General features: G+C 36.4%; 1 protein-coding gene across 2 annotated transcripts; it reads right to left on the bottom strand.

Moving 5' to 3' along the window:
• Positions 1–14188: 14188 nt before the first annotated feature.
• RpL35A (ribosomal protein L35A) lies at positions 14189–17042 on the bottom strand. Of its 2 annotated transcripts, none has more exons than XM_074092994.1 (4): positions 16971–17042; positions 16497–16720; positions 15892–16122; positions 14189–14253 (listed from the first exon to the last, which is right to left on the bottom strand). In XM_074092994.1, exons 2-4 carry the CDS (start codon positions 16716–16718, stop codon positions 14230–14232), a joined length of 477 nt encoding a protein of 158 aa, XP_073949095.1. In that variant the 5' UTR covers positions 16719–16720; positions 16971–17042; the 3' UTR covers positions 14189–14229. The 2 variants fall into 2 exon arrangements, with proteins under 2 accessions (XP_073949095.1, XP_073949085.1); XM_074092984.1 differs by having other exon boundaries at positions 16929–17031.
• Between the last annotated feature and the right edge of the window lie 965 nt (positions 17043–18007).

An 18007-nucleotide genomic window follows, 5' to 3' on the forward strand; every position in this document is an offset into this window, starting at 1 on the left:
CTAGACTTTTATTGAGAGTAAATTGTATGGTAAATTAGGTTGTCATTATCAAAAATGTTGCTAATTATTAATCTTTAACTCGTATCAGTATCAATCATAACTGTACCACACACATCTTTATCAATACGAATTTTACATAAATGCAAATGTCTGTGTACATATAGATAAATCGCTAATTTGTACAAAAATTACGGGACATTTTCGAGTATAACTTGACGCCTAAATAAAACGTAATCGAGGATACAATTACGGTATATATACCTCATTAGCATTTCTCCGGTAGCTGTTAAGTTCCCATGTGATACCGATAAATTAACGACTTCTATGCGAGTACTACTACATAATATGTATAACACGACTAGTGGCACTAGTAAACAAGAAGTTCCTGGTCCGGATGATGTACTCAGCCGCGGATACAGCCGTAGTCGAGCGCAATCTAGGCTGAGATCAACTAACCTAGTTTTCTGCCAGTAATTACAATAATGTTAGGTATACCCTTAGCTTGAGACTCTTTAGTAGGTACGCCCGCTAACCTTTGAGACTCAATTTTTTACTGTAAAGCTTGATAAAATAGTATATTACTGCATAGGGCGGGAAAAGTCATTTCGTGGATGGTGGTATGATCCTTCAAGGACGAGGCGTAGGAGTTCTCCGAATATGCGAGGAAATAAAACAATATGTTTATATAACAATCTTCCTACAATCTAAAGAAAATTTACACTTTAATAATAATAAAAATAAACCTTACTGATAAAAAATGTTACGCTACGAGATAGGAGTTTGTGGTGTGCCCATTTAGTAGATCGATAACCAAGGGTGGAAAGTGACCCATTTCACCCGAGATATTTCTGGCCCTCGAACGAAGTGAGAGTGCCAATAGTTCGAGGGGAAATGGGTAATTTCACCCGAGTTAGACACTACTTTTCATTTCGACTGTGAGGAAAATAAAATACTACAGAAAATGAGAATAATAATAAATTAGATTTACTAAAATAAAACCTCCAACCTTTTCGCAGTGGCCACATGCCACGGCCGACTATAAAAAAAAACGAGTTGGTTGCGATGCGACCAAGCAGCTTATTTACAAAACTAGAGGTTGAACGCCGAACGAAGAAGTTGGACGGTTATTAATATATTCCATCTCTCTTTTTCACATTTCAAGAATGACTTCCATCTCTTTCTTAACCTAACTAAAGAAAGAGATGGAATATATTCGTGACATAATAAAAGTCAAATTTCTGGTTTCAAACGGATGTTCGGCGTTCAATCTCCAGTGTTGTAGGTATATAAGCTCCTTGGTCACGACGTGTATCTAGATGGCCAGGCCGAAACGTGAAAAAAAAGTGTCAATGACGTAACTCAATGGGGGCTATCGCGTATGAATTCGCCACTAGAGGCGCTAGTGTAGCGTGAGGTCTCCGAAATGTCAAATCTCATAGTTTTTGGGTGAGCTACGCGGGTTTATTTATAACTAGCTTTTACCCGCGGCTTCGCACGCGTAAACTATTCGGTCTGGTAGTTGCAATTGAAATTTTCGGGATTTTACAAAATTCCCCTGGAAATTTCCAAATTTATATCGTGGTCTTCATTGAGGTTGTGTTGTGAATAACTGTACAAAATTCAAGACTCTAAACCCAGTGCTAAAATTTCAAAATTTTTCCCTATCCAAATTCAAATTCATATCATTTATTCAGTAAATAGGCCGCAATGGGCACTTTTTCACGTCATTTTTTTAAATACCAGCACTTTCGGAAAGACCATCATTGCCAAGAAGAATGCGCCGCAAGAAGCTTGGCAGAAAGTCATTTTTTCAAAATAAAATAAGTACAAATAAAATACTTAAAAACTACAGTAAGTATACAATTAAAGAAAAAATTACAAAATAATAATAACAATAATACACGGATGTATGGGGTCCCTTAGTTACAAAACTATCCCGTGGAAATATCGGGATAAAAAGTAGCGTATGTGTTATTCCAGAAGTCCGGCTATCTACATACCAAATTTCATGCCTCTAAGCCCAGCGGTTGTTATTTCGAGATTTTATCCCTATCCCGTAGGAATATCGGAATAAAAAGTAGCCTATGTGTTATTCCAGAGGTCCAGCTACCTACATACCAAATTTCATGGCTCTAAGCCCAGTGGTTGTTATTTCGAGATTTTATCCCTTGCTATCCCGTGGGAATATCGGGTCAAAAAGTCACTTAAGTGTTATTCCAGATGTCCAGTTACCTACATACCAAATTTCATGACTCTAAGCCCAGCGGTTATTATTTCGAGATTTTATCCCTATCCCGTGGGAATATCGGAATAAATAGTAGCCTATGTGTTATTCCAGAGGTCCAGCTACCTACATACCAAATGTCATGGCTCTAAGCCCAGTGGTTGTTATTTTGAGATTTTATCCCTAGTTATCCCGTAGGAATATCGGGTCAAAAAGTAACTTAAGTGTTATTCCAGATGTCCAGTTACCTACATACCAAATTTCATGACTCTAAGCCCAGCGGTTATTATTTCGAGATTTTATCCCTATCCTGTGGGAATATCGGAATAAATAGTAGCCTATGTGTTATTTCAGAGGTTCAGCTACCTACACACTAAATTTCATGGCTCTAAGCCCAGCGGTTGTTATTTCAAAATTCTATCCCTAGGTATCCCGTGGGAATATCGAGTCAAAAAAGTTGCCTATGTGTTATTTCAGACATCCAACTACCTACATACCAAATTTCATGACTCTAAACCAGCGGTTGTTATTTCAAGATTTTATCCCTATCCCGTGGGAATATCGGAATAAAAAGTAGCCTATGTGTTATTCCAGAGGTCCAGCTACCTACATACTAAATTTCATTGCTCAAAGCCCAGCGGTTGTTATTTCAAGATTTTATCCCTAGGTATCCCGTGGGAATACCGGGTCAAAAAGTCACCTATGTTCTATTCCAGACGTCCAACTACCTACATACCAAATTTCATGACTCTAAGCCTAGCGGTTGTTATTTCGAGATTTTATCCCTATCCCGTGGGAATATCGGGATAAAAAGTATCCTATGTTTTAATCCAGGTTATAAACTAACTTTCCGCCAAATTTCATCCAAATCTGTCCAGCCGTTTCAGCGTGAAAGAGTAACAAACATACTCACTCACTCACTCACTCACTCACTCACTCACTCACTCACTCACAAACTTTCACATTTATAATATTAGTAGGATTAGAATAATTTTGTGAATATTTTGCAATATCTGAAATTAATTATGGCAAATATGCGTTCCGGGGCAATGAATGTCTGTGTTTTGAGACAGTTTTGTCTTTCGGAAACCTTTGTCCTCCCTTTTTTCCGAACAAAACGGGGACTATGCAACACTGTGGCATGCTCGATATTTTTATGGTACGGTTTTAAGGTGTATTAAATATGATTCTAATCTAAACTTTGTTTTCACGCCCGTAATAACAGACTTTAAAAGCCATACTTAAAAACCTCACGCAACAGTGCGCCATCTAGTGAGACAAAAAACAATAGCCCTCATTATCTTCGACTACGTGGCTAATCATAAAAATAAAAATAAATACTTTCCACCCTAGAGATGAACATACAATTTTCACACAGAACAGGAGAGATGAAAAGGATATTTTCGTCACTACTTGTAGAACTTATTTTATTTTCGTAAAAATAACCCGTCAGAAAAACTTTGACAAAATGAAATTCACGTTTCCGCCTCAATTTCGATTTGGCTCCGAATCGTATATTTGGTTTCACATATATAATATAGTAAACAAAATAAATTATTATAAGAAAACTTATAGGATTAGTAAATATATAAATGTTATACATTTTTACTTTTAGTTTAAGCGGCAATTCCTAAACGCACAACATTAAAAAAACATACTTTTCATACAAAATGTCTAGCAATCCGAGAAGATAATTAAGCGAGTAGGTAGATCCAGTACTGTCTAGAATTTTAAAATAATAATTAAATAGTTACTTTGTCTCACGGAGTGAGTAAAATGCGATTTTGCTCACTGGATTATCATAGCAAAACCTGGCTGTTTGAGGTGCTGAGGTGAAAAAAATATTTCTTGGCTTTATTGCAGGATAATCCGCTTTGAACAAATCGATATGTAAAGTTGCACTGCAAGCACGCGGTTGTGACTGCTCGGTATCGACATCTGCCAATCAATGTATCTTTCTATCCAGGAACATGTTTTCATAAACCAATGGAAACGCTTCATTTACCTAGCCTTGCTCCGCTCAGCTGTTTCCACTAGAGATGTGCTGTGCGAGGATTAGTAAATGAAACGTTTCTATTGGTTCATAAGAATACATCCCTTGCAATACATCATCGCACATCTTTGTAGGAAATGTAGCCTAATACTCCCCTTTTCACGGATTTGAACAAACATGAGAGTAAACTCAGTACTATGTCACGTGTACACAAAGACCGCAACACGCCTCCTGCCTGATACACAATATCCAACTCCACATCACGTGTCTGCGATGTGTGATTCATATGGGCCCGCGTGACTTCTTGATCTTTAATTAGGTACCTTAACAAACAATCATATTCAGCACGCGAGTGCAAGATGGATAATCCTTAGTAATGGAAATAACAACGGTAATGCTCTGTGAAAACAAATCAAAGATTTACCCCACCGTTGTCTCAGACAAATTCGTCTTATTACTGAATAACCATACGTGCGATTTTCTTTTATATTTTTTCTACTTAATAAATTGGGATTTATCGCACTTGTACAAAGAAACAGAAACTGAACAACGCTGGGGCAGATGCCGGCGGGAAAGCACGTCACAGTACTCATCCAAAGAACACAGTAATTTCCTCAAGTACACTAATTTGCTACTACGACACAAACAGGGCGAGCAAATTGGCAGCTAGGTACTTACATCCCATGGCAGCTCACTCATAGACTCGGTTGACTGTAGCTATTTACATAACTACACACGAGCAAAATTAAAATCCGTTACAAATCGTCAATAGCAAAATTATGGTAATTTTCTTTGGCGTGGTGTGTTTTCCCTGATTTCAAAGTTACTCGTACATATTCACTCCCAGCAACGAACAGATTCAAGGCCACTGATCTACAAGTTAGAGCTAAATAAAACCAACAAACCTAACGGTAATAATGTTTACGTGGATTTGGAATTATGCATGCAAATTATGATTATGTTTTGATGCATGAGTAAGTACCTACCTGATGTTATGCTTACTTATTGTACACGTTTCGTTTGATGAAAGTCCAGTTGGATCCAAGAGAATATATAGAGATGAATTCTATTCATCATTTTGTGTCCGCTCAGATGATTACCATGACCTAAGTAAATAGCTAAATTCTTACAAGTACTTAAAGGGTAGGTATGTACACGATATAATGAATGCTTATTTTCAAGCAGCACTTTTTTTAAGTAATTAGTGGTATGAAACTACATAGTTAAAAATACAATTATAATAAAATGTTAGAGCATGTGTGAGTTTTAGCTTTATGTATTTAACTGTGCCTAAATTACTTTGAACAACTTTTTTTTAAACTTTCACTCGTTTCCAACTTTAATGCCACAATTGTATTTATATTTTCACAAGCTGGTCAGCTGGCTCATCTGCAGAGCGCAATTTTCATGGCACTTTTGTTCTGTCATAGTGACTTCTCACTTATCGACTCTACCTAAATGATGTCGATATATTAGAGATTATATTAGTTTATATTGGATTGCCTTAAGCTTATTGTGTTATGTAGAGCACACAAAAGGTTATTTGACCGGAAAATAGGAAAAAAAATATCTTTTTCTTTTATACAGAAATCAATGAAACACTTAAGTATTAACACTACAACAGACTTTCAACCTGAAATAATATCTAATTTAATAATTTCAAATCAGTGTTTTATCAATTATTAACTTAGAAATTGTTAACTCTTGTTTTCATTGCATTTGTCATTTCATATTTTCAACTGCTCGAAAGTTAATTGGAAGAGATCGCTCTTTAACATAAGGCCGCCTTTTGTTAACCTCTACCTTTAATGTTCTTTAGTAAATACTTATGTTGTGCTCTCTGCTCATCAGGATATCATCTTTCCAAAAAAAAACATGATGTAACTGTTTTCTACTTGGGGGAGTCAGGAAAACTTTCTAATCCAAGCACCAAAAGTAGTTTTATATGGGAGGCATTTTTCTGTCAATAAGGCTAATTTACCAAAGTTAAAACATTTCCAAACTACCTAAATCTGTAGTCAATTCGAAAAATGTTAGCTATTGTGAAAAGACAATGTACTAATATAAAGCAGATTGTCCAATTGAAATACATATATTTTTTTACATAAAAACCTAGCAAAGATCGTCAGAAGACGTTGTTCAAAATAATTTTGGCTCTGTGGAATACATAAAGCTAAAAATCACAGACGCCCTAACTTTTTATTATGATTATATTTTTACGATGTAGTTTAATAACGACTTATTTCTTAAAAAAAGTGCTACTTGAAAATTAGAATTCATTGCAAAGTAACACCAGATCATGCATGGCCACATTTTAACGTGTGTGTACACACTTTACATACCTTTGCTCGAGCAGTCGAGATTTAGGTTCAAATTAGTTCTAATGAGGGAGCGTAACTTTGGTACCGATGACAGACGTATGATATGACGTCAAGCTAAATACGGAGTGTTTTTATCCAGACCTCTTTCTTTAGTTTACTGATATAATCGTAGTTACGTAGTTACTCTGCAAATGTGGATTATTGTGCCTTTTCAGTGAGTAGCTACTACCCTTTATTTTTCAACTATTTTGTTAGCACCCATATGACCCATAGTAGGAACCTACCTGTGAACGAGTATACTTAGTGCCACCACAGTTTTGAAGTCACGCACACAAGAACATGTCGTGTCAGCAGGATTTCGACATTTACCTACTCATTCATTTCATTCAATCTTCTTTTATGCAATCAGTTCTTTTTGTAGCTGTGTGTGTAATCATTCACTTCAACTCTCGTGGCACTGCCTATAACGAGTAGTAAACACATACACTGCGGGTATTTTAGTTGCCTACCTATTATGTTCCCACAGATATTGTCTAGTGGCAGATGGACGGATAGGTAACCGAGCCTTAATAATAAGTTAGCACTCTTGGGATAAGTACTCGTAACCTTAAAAACTTTCATATCATGATGTTATTGCAATCGAACCAAATATAGAATCACCAACTGTCCGTTTATCCTACGCATGCCTAAAATAGAACAATATTGTGAAGCACAGTTGTACTAAGTACCAGCTACCGGGACAGGAACTCCGCAATTTGGCGCGCGCCTGCGCAGATATTCTTGTTCTCCCGCTGACACACGCAATTATCCAATATTTCTTGCGACTTTACAATTATGGTACCTACTGGATGTTGCTAAAACGTAGTTTTTTTTTTGCCAACCTATTAGTTGATGTTAAAGATTTTTTGGACTATGAGAAATTTCTTTAAATACATTCAATACATTTCTGGAGTGGGCCGATCACGGCCCAATATTCCGAGTTGACTGAACGGATTTGAGCGACAAAGCGTTTCCTGTGTTTACGTATTACGTAGCAGAACGTTCTGCTTACAGGCTAACAGCTCTTTAGTTTCTCAACAACACAAAAAGGTACATTAGCTTGTAGGCTTGTCTATATCTACCACGCATAATAGGTACTGCGTACTACATACAAACAGAGAGTTGGGATAATCTTTGACCAGAGGATATACCCTATCGTGAAGGTTTAGTAAAAGTAATAACATTTTTAGTGCTATTCGAGAAATATTTAACTTGACAATCGAAACTAAAAAATATGTATCGAAAAATGATTTTCCCAAACTCAGTCGAATGTAAGATAATAAGCTTAGGTACGCCACGCTTCAAAATATGTTTCACGGATTCTTATTCCGACGTAATAAAGCCTTAGTAACTTATTTTTGAGGGGAGGGGTGACACTTGAAAGCATTGTATTTTTCAAACCTTAAAAACATTTTTTTTTCTTGCTTTACAGTAAATTCTTAGTAAAACTCTCTAAACTTCAGTAAATTTCAAAAATGTTGATTAATAAAGTGCTCTAAATTGTATTAAAAAACGAGAAAATTCGTGAAATCAACTAAAATATTTTTTTTGCAGAAACTGTTAAAGATACTACGAAAATCGAGTTCGAAAACATGGTAAATCGCAGATCTCTCTTAAAAGTTGATACACATTTTCTAATAACAGCCGTTACACCCGTACAAAGCTCAATGGAATTTTTCACAAGTGGTTTTAGCTTTTCCTAGCCTAGAGATTACCTATTTATTGTTGCAAATAAAATACCCATAATAAAATGAATGACGAACATTTCCTAGCTTAGCTACTTATTCAGCGACCTTGCGTGTGACAAGCTTGGTTTTATTCATATTCATATATCATCTTGATGACTATCCAATTACAGAGTTTATGTAGTTTCATACAATATATTTGTTTAACAATAACAAAATGCATTATGACTCTGTTACAAAGAGGCATAATGGGCATGTTGTTTGCTGAAATACTCTGCTTACTTAGGTTAATATAGATAAACATCAGGGTAGAGTGAATAATATCTGCCCGCAACTTCATACGCGAAGGTAGTAAAATGAACGATTAGGTATGTTAAATTACTAGCTGTTGCCCGCGACTCCGTCCGTACGCGAGAACTATGCAATTTTCCGGGATAAACTATCCTATGTCTTTCCCCGGGACCCAAACTATCTATATAACGAATTTCATCTGAATCGGTTTAGCGGTTAAGATTTGAAGAAACAAACAAACAAATAGACTTACAAACTTTCGCATAATAATAATAGTGGGATTTGATACCATTAACCAATTATCCTAGGACACAACTCTAATAAAAACCGGCATAGCATAGTGCGTGTCGGTACCAGGAGTAATTCTAATAAAAATGTCTTATCCATATCCGGCGGGAATTCAAAAAGAATACCTTTTTACGCACCTCTACTCTATGGCCCTCAAAGAATATGTGCCAATATCAAGATAGTCTATGTATTATGATCAATTAGAAGCAAAAAATATTTTCTATTCCCTGTATTTCATGCGAGTACATACTTATGACCTCTAGCTGTGTAAACTGCGTAAATTATTGTTTTGTGGTAAGGTGAAAGTGGGATAAATGGAGCAAATCAAATCCTACTGAAGCTTACTTACACTATACAAGTCAGTCAGGCTGTAATCAATGCTTAGAAAGAGTTAAACCACAGTTAAAGTTCTTCAGACGTAGAACAGTTCTGTTAGTGTTAATTACTAAATCTGTATTACGAATTTTTATATAATAAATGTCAAATTTTGTATGTGCGTGCGTACGTACTCCACGCTAAAACGGCTGGACGGATTTGGATGGGCATGTAGACAAATGAACATCCAGAATAACATAAAGATTACTTTGTATCCCGATATACCTACGGGATCGGGATCAAATATCTAAATTTCAAGTATATACCTAAAGTATATTTAGAGACATGAAATTTGAAACATTAAAACATTAATGAAATCCATAATCTAACTTTTGTGAATTCACACGGGAATTTTTGAGACATCCCGCCCGGTGTTTTGATTAAACTACTAGGCCTAATGGTTTACGAGTGCGAAGCCGTGGGCAAGAGCTAGTTGTCCATAATATCGTTTTTAGGGTTCCGTAGTCAATTAGGAATCCTTATAGTTTCGCCATGTCTGTCCGTCTGTCTGTCTGTCTGTCTGTCTGTCCGCGGATACTCAGAGACCGTTAGTACTAGAAAGCTGTAATTTGGCATGAATATACATAAAATATCAGTCACGCTGACAAAGTGGTAAAATAAAAAATAAAAATTACGGTACCTCCCATAGACGTAAAGTGAGGGTGTTTTTTTTCTCGACTTTTCCTAGTGTGCGGTGTCGTTGGATAGGTCTTTTAAAACCATGGGGGTTTCCAAAACGATTTTTCGATTCAGTGATCTGTTTGCGAAATATTCAACGTTAAAGAGCAAATTGTCAATCGTCAATCTAAAACCACCTTTATAAACTTTTGTAAACTGTTGGGTGGAAAAATTTGAAAAAATTCAGGATGGTAGTTAGTATATCAAATTTACAAAGACAATTATAACGGCTAAGATTGCGTGAGAATAAATAGTAGTTTAAGAGTAAATAGCAGCCTAAGGTATTAAATATACCTAAACTTGGTAGATTCCGTACACAATACGAAATCCTTGGGAAAATGTTACTTGATTTTTTCGTAATGGATACGGAACCCTATATTGGGCTTGTCCGATACGCTTTTGTTGATATTTAAAATCACAAAACTTTGTATGAATGATGAAATTACAAAACTTGGAGAACTGGCAATTCTCAGTGAACTTATATCTCAAAGGAATCTTGTTAACTGAGAGATAAGGTGGACATTTCATGCACTCTCACACAGAACAGAGATTGTTTTCGATGCTGAGTGGCTCTGCGTGGCTGAGCTGACTGAGATGGTTCTGCGTCCTTATAATATAAGTGGAGCTCTGAAAACTTAATATAAAGTGGCTATAATGTAGCTATAATGTGGCTATTTCATGTCACGGAAAATAACCAGTAGGTAGGTATGTACTTAGTACAAATTCATAAAACGTCCAATCCGATCGATCATACAAAACAAATCCCAACTTTACTCATGTAAATGAGCTGTAATGAGAAATTACTCAATATTCATCATGATTATTGAATGAAATACGGCGGCATCATCAATAAAATAATAACCATTGATTCCCGATCGATATGAATAGAACTGGGTATCCATGTCACGGCTGTCGTCCCATTTCACACAACGGTGACACAGAACGAAGTATTGGCTATACTTACTGGTACCTGTGCATGGCCCGATTACACGAAACTGGTTGTACTCGTATTGGCCACTTACTTATCTATAGGTATGTATTGTATAGTATAGTTCCGGGAAACGATGGGAAGGCACAAAGCTAACATCATGTACTAGCTTTTGCTCTTATTTAGTTTCGTCAGTCACATTGAACGAAAAAAAAGGTTTATAAATCAGCTACCTAGTTATTTAGTATTGAAAAAATCCTAGCTATATTTATTCCCTATCCCGCTATTTTTTCAATCCACTTGATGGATAAAAATAAATCTGGATTTAGTATTACGCTCAACCCTATAGTGTAAAATCTTACTTTTCACTTCTCATGCTCTATAAGTAGGTCAATATTGCCTTACGAAACGGGAGTAAAGTGAGTACTTTAGTCCCTAGGGAGGGAGTAAAAGTAATTAATTTTTAATTTACTTCAAGTAACTTAGATAAACTCAAACAGCCAGTACTTGCTTAGGCATAAATAGTAGATTGATAACCAAGGGTTGAAAGTGACCCATTTCAGTTCTAGGGGAAATGGGTAATTTCACCCGAGTTAGACACTACTTTTCATTGCGACTGTAAGGAAAGTAAAATACTACAAAAAAAATGAGAATAATAATAAATTGAATTTACTTATATCCAACCTCCAACGGTACAACACTATAAAAAAATCGAGTTGGTCGCGACCAAGGAGCTTATAAATATACAAAACTGGAGCTTCGGATCGCTGGTCCAACCCCCTACAGCCCGGATCTGACCTCTAGCAAGTAATATTTGTTCGCAAATTTGAAAAAAGAATTACGAGTAAAAAAAAATCAATACTGACGAAAAAGTGAGGGAGGTAATTTCGGCTAGTTCGAGGGCAAAGAAAAAAAATTTATTTTAATGGCTTATACAAATTAATTTATAGATCCAAAAAATGTATTTAACTCGAGGGTAATCAAACTAAACAAGAAAAATAATTCAATTGTTTTATTTAATTCACAACCACTTCGTTCCGCGAATTTTTGTATGTACCTCCCCTCGTAAGTATAAAAAATGACACCTCACTCGCCTAGTTTGTAAAATTACATTTTTTACACGTTGGGCCCCTGACCATACCCCCTGGGAGGGGGTAGGACGCCTAAATTTTGGTAGGACTCGGCAGATCCTCATTTCTAGTGCCAAAATAAAAGTTATAAACAAAATTTCATTGGTGTACATGTTTTGCCGCCAAACCGTCGTATTTATACCCTGTGCTATAAACCGGTGTAGGTAACAGTGGCGTGGATATATTTTTCTGGACAGTGTGAGAAGCATGTGTTAGGCGTATCTCCAGAGGTGACATCTCACAGCTAGCATACACGCAAGCTTTGCCGTACTTATCAGTTAAGTATCATCAACTGCCTATAAAGCGGCAATTACACTGAGTCGTCCGCCGCATGCTGCATGCGGCGACCGCAAAAGTGTAAAGAACACGGTAGTCGGCCGCATTCGGCGAGCGACAGCTGCCACCGCCTTATAATATGACCGCATTAGGTGAACGACGCAGTGTAAATTGCCGCTTTATACTCTCCTATTACTTGTACTGTGTCACAGACGTCACGTAAACAACTTGTCAGCCCGGTGGGAATCGCGTTGCTACAGCGCCACAACACTCCACCACACACCACATTGATATCCAGTCGACGGTTAATATATTTTTCACCGATCGATGCGTTTCTAGCTATCGACCCGTGACTCCCCCTTCTCTAGAATTGTGAAGCTACACGTAACTGTAACTCTGCAACTTTTGGGCTGTTATTATACTCTAAAGCTGGGCTATTCCATAGACCTATTGTTCCCATTGGCACGTGAGGATGGGACGGATTTTCAATTATTTTGCTAAGCTTAATAAAATATTGTACAGTCGCCATCACCATCAGATATTTCGGAGCAGCCAACGTGATCAAAGATATCGAAACATGAACTCTAATGTGGTTAGATAATTCTAGTGATGAATAAAATTAAATATAAACAGGGATTTTTTTTTGCAAAAAACAATCTTCATTCTTTATTTCTCGCTTTTTAGTGATTTGTAATCAAAGTGCATCTCACGATTCCATTATGTCTAGTGTTGCCGTTAGATAGTCCACTATCGAGTGTTTCAATATACTATCGATAGTTTAGAGGCGATAGTTATTGATAATATCTGTCTTGACGACGAATGAACTATCATCGATAGTACCTATTGCTTTATCGATACTATCGATAGTTTTGGATAATCGATTCTTACCGTTATTTCAATAGTATCGGTTGCATCTACGTTGATCTGACGTTGAGCTGAACTTACCCATAATGCAAATTCGTTAAAAATATCACTGGATAACTGGATAAAAAATGATATTCTGCCATTTACCTTGATATTTTGCAATCTTGCTTAAAATGCCATCATATCGATACTATTTACTATTGGACGAAAAGAGACATCGACAGAATCGTTTTTTCGACTACACTATAATAGACAACAAAATTAGTAGGGTAATAAAGAATTTGTTACTTTTCAAAATAAAAATTAACTAACAAGGGAAATGTGGTTCTGTGCAGTGTGGCTCAAAGAGGGCTATCGCGTATGAATTCGTCACTAGATGCGCTAGTGTAGCGTGAGGTCTCCGAAATGTCAAATCTCAGTTTTTGGGTGAGCTACGCGATTTTATTTATAATTAGAATAATTTTGTGAATATTTTGCAATATCTGAAATGAATTATGGCAAATATGCGTTCCGGGGCAATGAATGTCTGTGTTTTGAGACAGTTTTGTCTTTCGGAAACCTTTGTCCTCCCTTTTTCCGAACAAAACGGGGACTATGCATCACTGGCATGCTCGATATTTTTATGGTATGGTTTTAAGGTGTATTAAATATGATTTTAATCTAAACTTTGTTTTCACGCCCGTAATACCAGACTTTGAAAGCCATACTTAAAAACCTCACGCAACAGTGCGCCATCTAGTGAGACCAAAAACGATAGCCCTCATTGTGACCGCTATCAATTACTGAATTGATCACCAATTAGAAACCACTGTGTATTGTATAAATCGCTGCTTAAATACAAAAGGGCCAGAAATCAAAAAAAAAAGTTGCATGTTAAATAGCATTTAAAATGCAATTATTGCGATTGAAAAAAAAAACATTTTTTTTTTATTTGTGGCTCTTTTGTATTTAAGCAACGAAAGCGCATTCCCATTATAGGGCAACTCCAACTTCACAAAAAACTTTACATTAACTGGATGATGGGAACAATGTAAGAGCTACTGTTACATTACAACACATTATCAAGCATCTACAGTTGAGAAATAAAAGAATAGAATGACTTTTTTTGGATTTTATTACGCTTACAATAACAGGCTCTTAGATCCTGGAAGGATACAGCATCTGAAACAAGGAAAAATATTATGTGAGGATATTACAAGAGATTTATTTACCAGATTGTAATAATTAATTGTTAATATAATACGAATAAATACCTAACTATCACAAAATTAATTATTAGCTGAACAACAAGAACTGAGACAATTCTGTCCCATCAAAGCTGCAGTGCAACAATAATCTTAATAAATGTGAGCAACTTTATATGAGATCACTATTGTCACATATTATTAGTTTTATCAAAATACACATTAACGCATTCACTGCCTCCTGACTTCCACAGGTGCCACCGACGCACATGTGTGTTCAAGATGTATGAATAATTATGACAGCAGCACTGGGTGAAGTTCCGAAAACGCATATATGCATTGGTGGCAGTGAACGTGTTAAACCCTCGAAACAAAAGAACTACAACATCAACAGCAAATTGTAAGTTTTGCCCTGGATTGATACTGGACTGATATACCACATTGCAGTCAATACAAGTGATTGGTATCAAAAGATTTTTACTCAACTGTCTAGTGCAGTGTAGCACTGAGCAGTAGTTAAACTTGGTAGTAACTAGGGTTAAATAATTAAATCACTAAGCCAGGGTTAGCAGTTAACTCTTGAGTTACATAGTTAGCCCTAGCTACTCCATGCAAGCCCGCCTAAAACTTTTTGTGCTGGGCAAGACCCTTTTCTCACAACAGGAGTGGTAGGGGTTTTAGTGACCAAGTGATAACTTGATATGAGCAGAGTATAGACAGGAAACTTGATATATATCAATAAAGTAGCAGACCCAGCAGACATCCTGCCCAGAAAAGCAGCACCACATCTAACGAGTCCAATTATGTTTTCAAACCATCCAGGTACCTATTGAAACTTAAACACAAAATTTCATCTAAATCTGTCCAGCTGTTTAGGAGAAGTGACAAACATACATACAGAAGAATTATATGTATTAAGATATGTTAAGGTCAATAAAAAGTACTGCTTATAGTACCCTATAAATTTTGATTCCTTTTAGAATGTTGAAATATAAGTTTTTGTGGCATTAACGGCTGTATCTTTTTTTTTTAGGTTAACTTAGAAATTTGATTTTTTCACAACTTCAAGGGACTATAAAATATATTTCTGTATATGGTTTTAATTTCAACTCAATATCTCCACCCGTTCCCGAGATAAAGGGTCTTGGCAGACCAATGAACAGGAAAACCATGAACATTTTGTATAGGAAAGAAAATGTTTTTTCTTTTATTTTATTTTTTCGTAAATTTTCCAATGGTTTTTTTAATACTTATTCTCCTATATGGGACAGAGACAAATACAACAAATCAAAAACCATGAAGATCAGTCCAGCCGTTCTTGAGTTATAAGTGATTGAAGAAATTAGAAGTCGGGTTTGACTTGTAATTTCTTCACTTTTTTTCTGAACTAACAAGCTCGATGTCTCGAAGATTCTGTCAAATGTGGAATGGCCTAATATAAAATTAATCACAATGGAAAAGAGAATATTCAAAAAGCATTGAACTTTCAACTGTCACATTGAATGGTTAACAGCTCCTTATTTCATAACAGAAATAATAGTCCTAGAATAAACTTTTATGTAGATAGATATTCTCATAGTAAAGTAAGTTTCAAAATATAAGCATTAATGCTTACCACTCTTATCCTATGTCCCATGGCATGGGCTGGGAGGTTGGACTTGAAGCGCGCACGCACTCCACCGGAGTTACCATGGGGACGGGTCACCTTGCCCCAGATTGCACGCAGCTTGGTCTTCTTGCCACGGGGGCCTCCAGCAATGGGAGTCCTCTTCTTGGCACGATACACATATACACAACGTTTGCCAGCATAGAACATGGCGTCTTCCCGGCCACGAGCGCCTTCAATCTGAAAACGTTTAACCAAGTCAATAACAATGCCAGTATATTCTAAACATTTAATTAACAATCATGTTTATCAGTATAAGTAAAACCACATGTATTATTCAGGTTTCAAATGTCTGAAGGCATCATTTAGGTATCCTACTCTTCTCTACTTTAATCGACAACAATCTCAATGCATGGTGCAAGTCTGTAAATAATCTAACCTAAATGGTGAATCGCAAATCTGTTTACTCCCTATAAATCAAATTCGCCTCGCTGTTTCAATGCTCTTAATCAAGTTATTGTTAAGGTTATGATTACAGGTAAAGTCCATTATAACCTAACCTTATTTACATATTTGTATCTCGCATCAGCAATAAAATTGAATCTACAACGTACCTTCAGCAACGCTGTGTTCTCGTGTTGATTTCTCAGACCACGTTTGTAACCAGTAAATACTGCCTTAGCGTAGAGCCGGCCATGTCGCGCTTTCGACGACACTTTACGGATTGCCTTCGGGGGTTCAGCAGGTGCCGCAGGCGCTGCCTTGGCGACCTTCTCCTTGGGAGCCTTGGATTTAGGCGCTTTCGCCTTCGGCGCAGGTCCCGGCGTGTCAGCCATTCCTAGAACACCACTGTACTATTAGAGTCGATACGACCACACTTCTACTCACGGTTTGAAGTATGCTTGTAGGGTTATGTTGACTGACATTCAATACTAAATTAATCACAAAATATCTCAACGAAAATTGGTAATCCTATGCGGCCAATGATACAACACGATTAAATATTATTTCTAACGTAAGAAAAGGGAGTTATTTCGTTTCCGAACCTTATTTTATCTAAAATAACTTGAAAAGATTGGCACACTAACCGGAAACTATTTGTGGAAAGAAAGAGAGCCGGTGTTGCCAAGTATGAGCAAACACATTAACAGAAAGAGTATGGTAAGATAATAATAATAAATTACCCTATTTTTGCCCTATTTAATTGTTGACAAAATATTTCATTACATTCCTAATTTATAACTGTATTTAAACTTCAAATTCAAATTCAATTTTTTTTATTAGCTTGGTTATACAATTCAAAAGTTTTTGTGGTAAATAACTATATATTCGGCCTTATCATCCTTTGCGATAGAAGAGGTATTTTATTTCAAATTTGTTACAAAATCAAAAACACGTGAATAGGAATATTAATTACGTATAAAGATGAAAAAAACCTAAATGACTTACAGACTTACGAAATACAAATATAAAAATTGAAGTAATTTTAATTTACCAACTGTTTGTTAATTATTTCACATTGGCAGCACTGTTTTGTATTTCATTTCACGCACAGAAACGAAAAGGGGCATCATAATATGGCGATAACATAAAGTATTATTATTTATTGGAAATGAACTGATATGACAGTGTTCAAATATAATATTTCTGCGAAAAGATTTAACGCAAAATCTTAACTAAACTATAACCTAAACTAAGACCATTTATTTCAGAGGAGCGTTCCTTCTTCACTTGTGCTAAAAATGAGCCAAGTATGTATATGCTTGTGCCTTTAGTTTAGGGACATACATGTCCAAATGGCAGAAAGTCCAGGTGTCACATTGTCCATTGTCAAAAAGTTCGAAGGTTATAATGCCCTAATGTCGGACTGTCCATATGTCCGAGAGTCCAGGTGTCACATTGTCCATTGTCAAAAAGTTCAAAGTTATAATGCCCTAATTTCGGAAATAAATGTTCGCCGCTGGCCGCTCACCGTTGCTCGCCGCTGGCTCTAGCCAGTTAAAATTGTAAACTAGCAAATAAAATGTTTAAGCCGGTGGCGAGCCGTTCGCCGCTCGCCAGTCACCGGTGGCGAGCTGCTCGCCATTTTGCCGGTCGCCAGCCATGCCCCCAGTTTCCCAATAGT

Source organism: Choristoneura fumiferana, chromosome Z (genome assembly GCF_025370935.1).
Source record: "Choristoneura fumiferana chromosome Z, NRCan_CFum_1, whole genome shotgun sequence".
Classification (NCBI taxonomy): Eukaryota; Metazoa; Arthropoda; class Insecta; order Lepidoptera; family Tortricidae; genus Choristoneura; species Choristoneura fumiferana.

What these genes read in the sequence shown, in the direction of transcription:
- RpL35A (XM_074092994.1), bottom strand. Translation starts at nt 16,718, where the DNA reads ATGGCTGACACGCCGGGACCTGCGCCGAAGGCGAAAGCGCCTAAATCC. An exon ending in AGAACACAGCGTTGCTGAAG is followed by an intron (nt 16,123 to 16,496) that starts GTACGTTGTAGA and finishes AAACGTTTTCAG; the next exon opens with ATTGAAGGCGCTCGTGGCCG. An exon ending in TGGGACATAGGATAAGAGTG is followed by an intron (nt 14,254 to 15,891) that starts GTAAGCATTAAT and finishes TCCTTGTTTCAG; the next exon opens with ATGCTGTATCCTTCCAGGAT.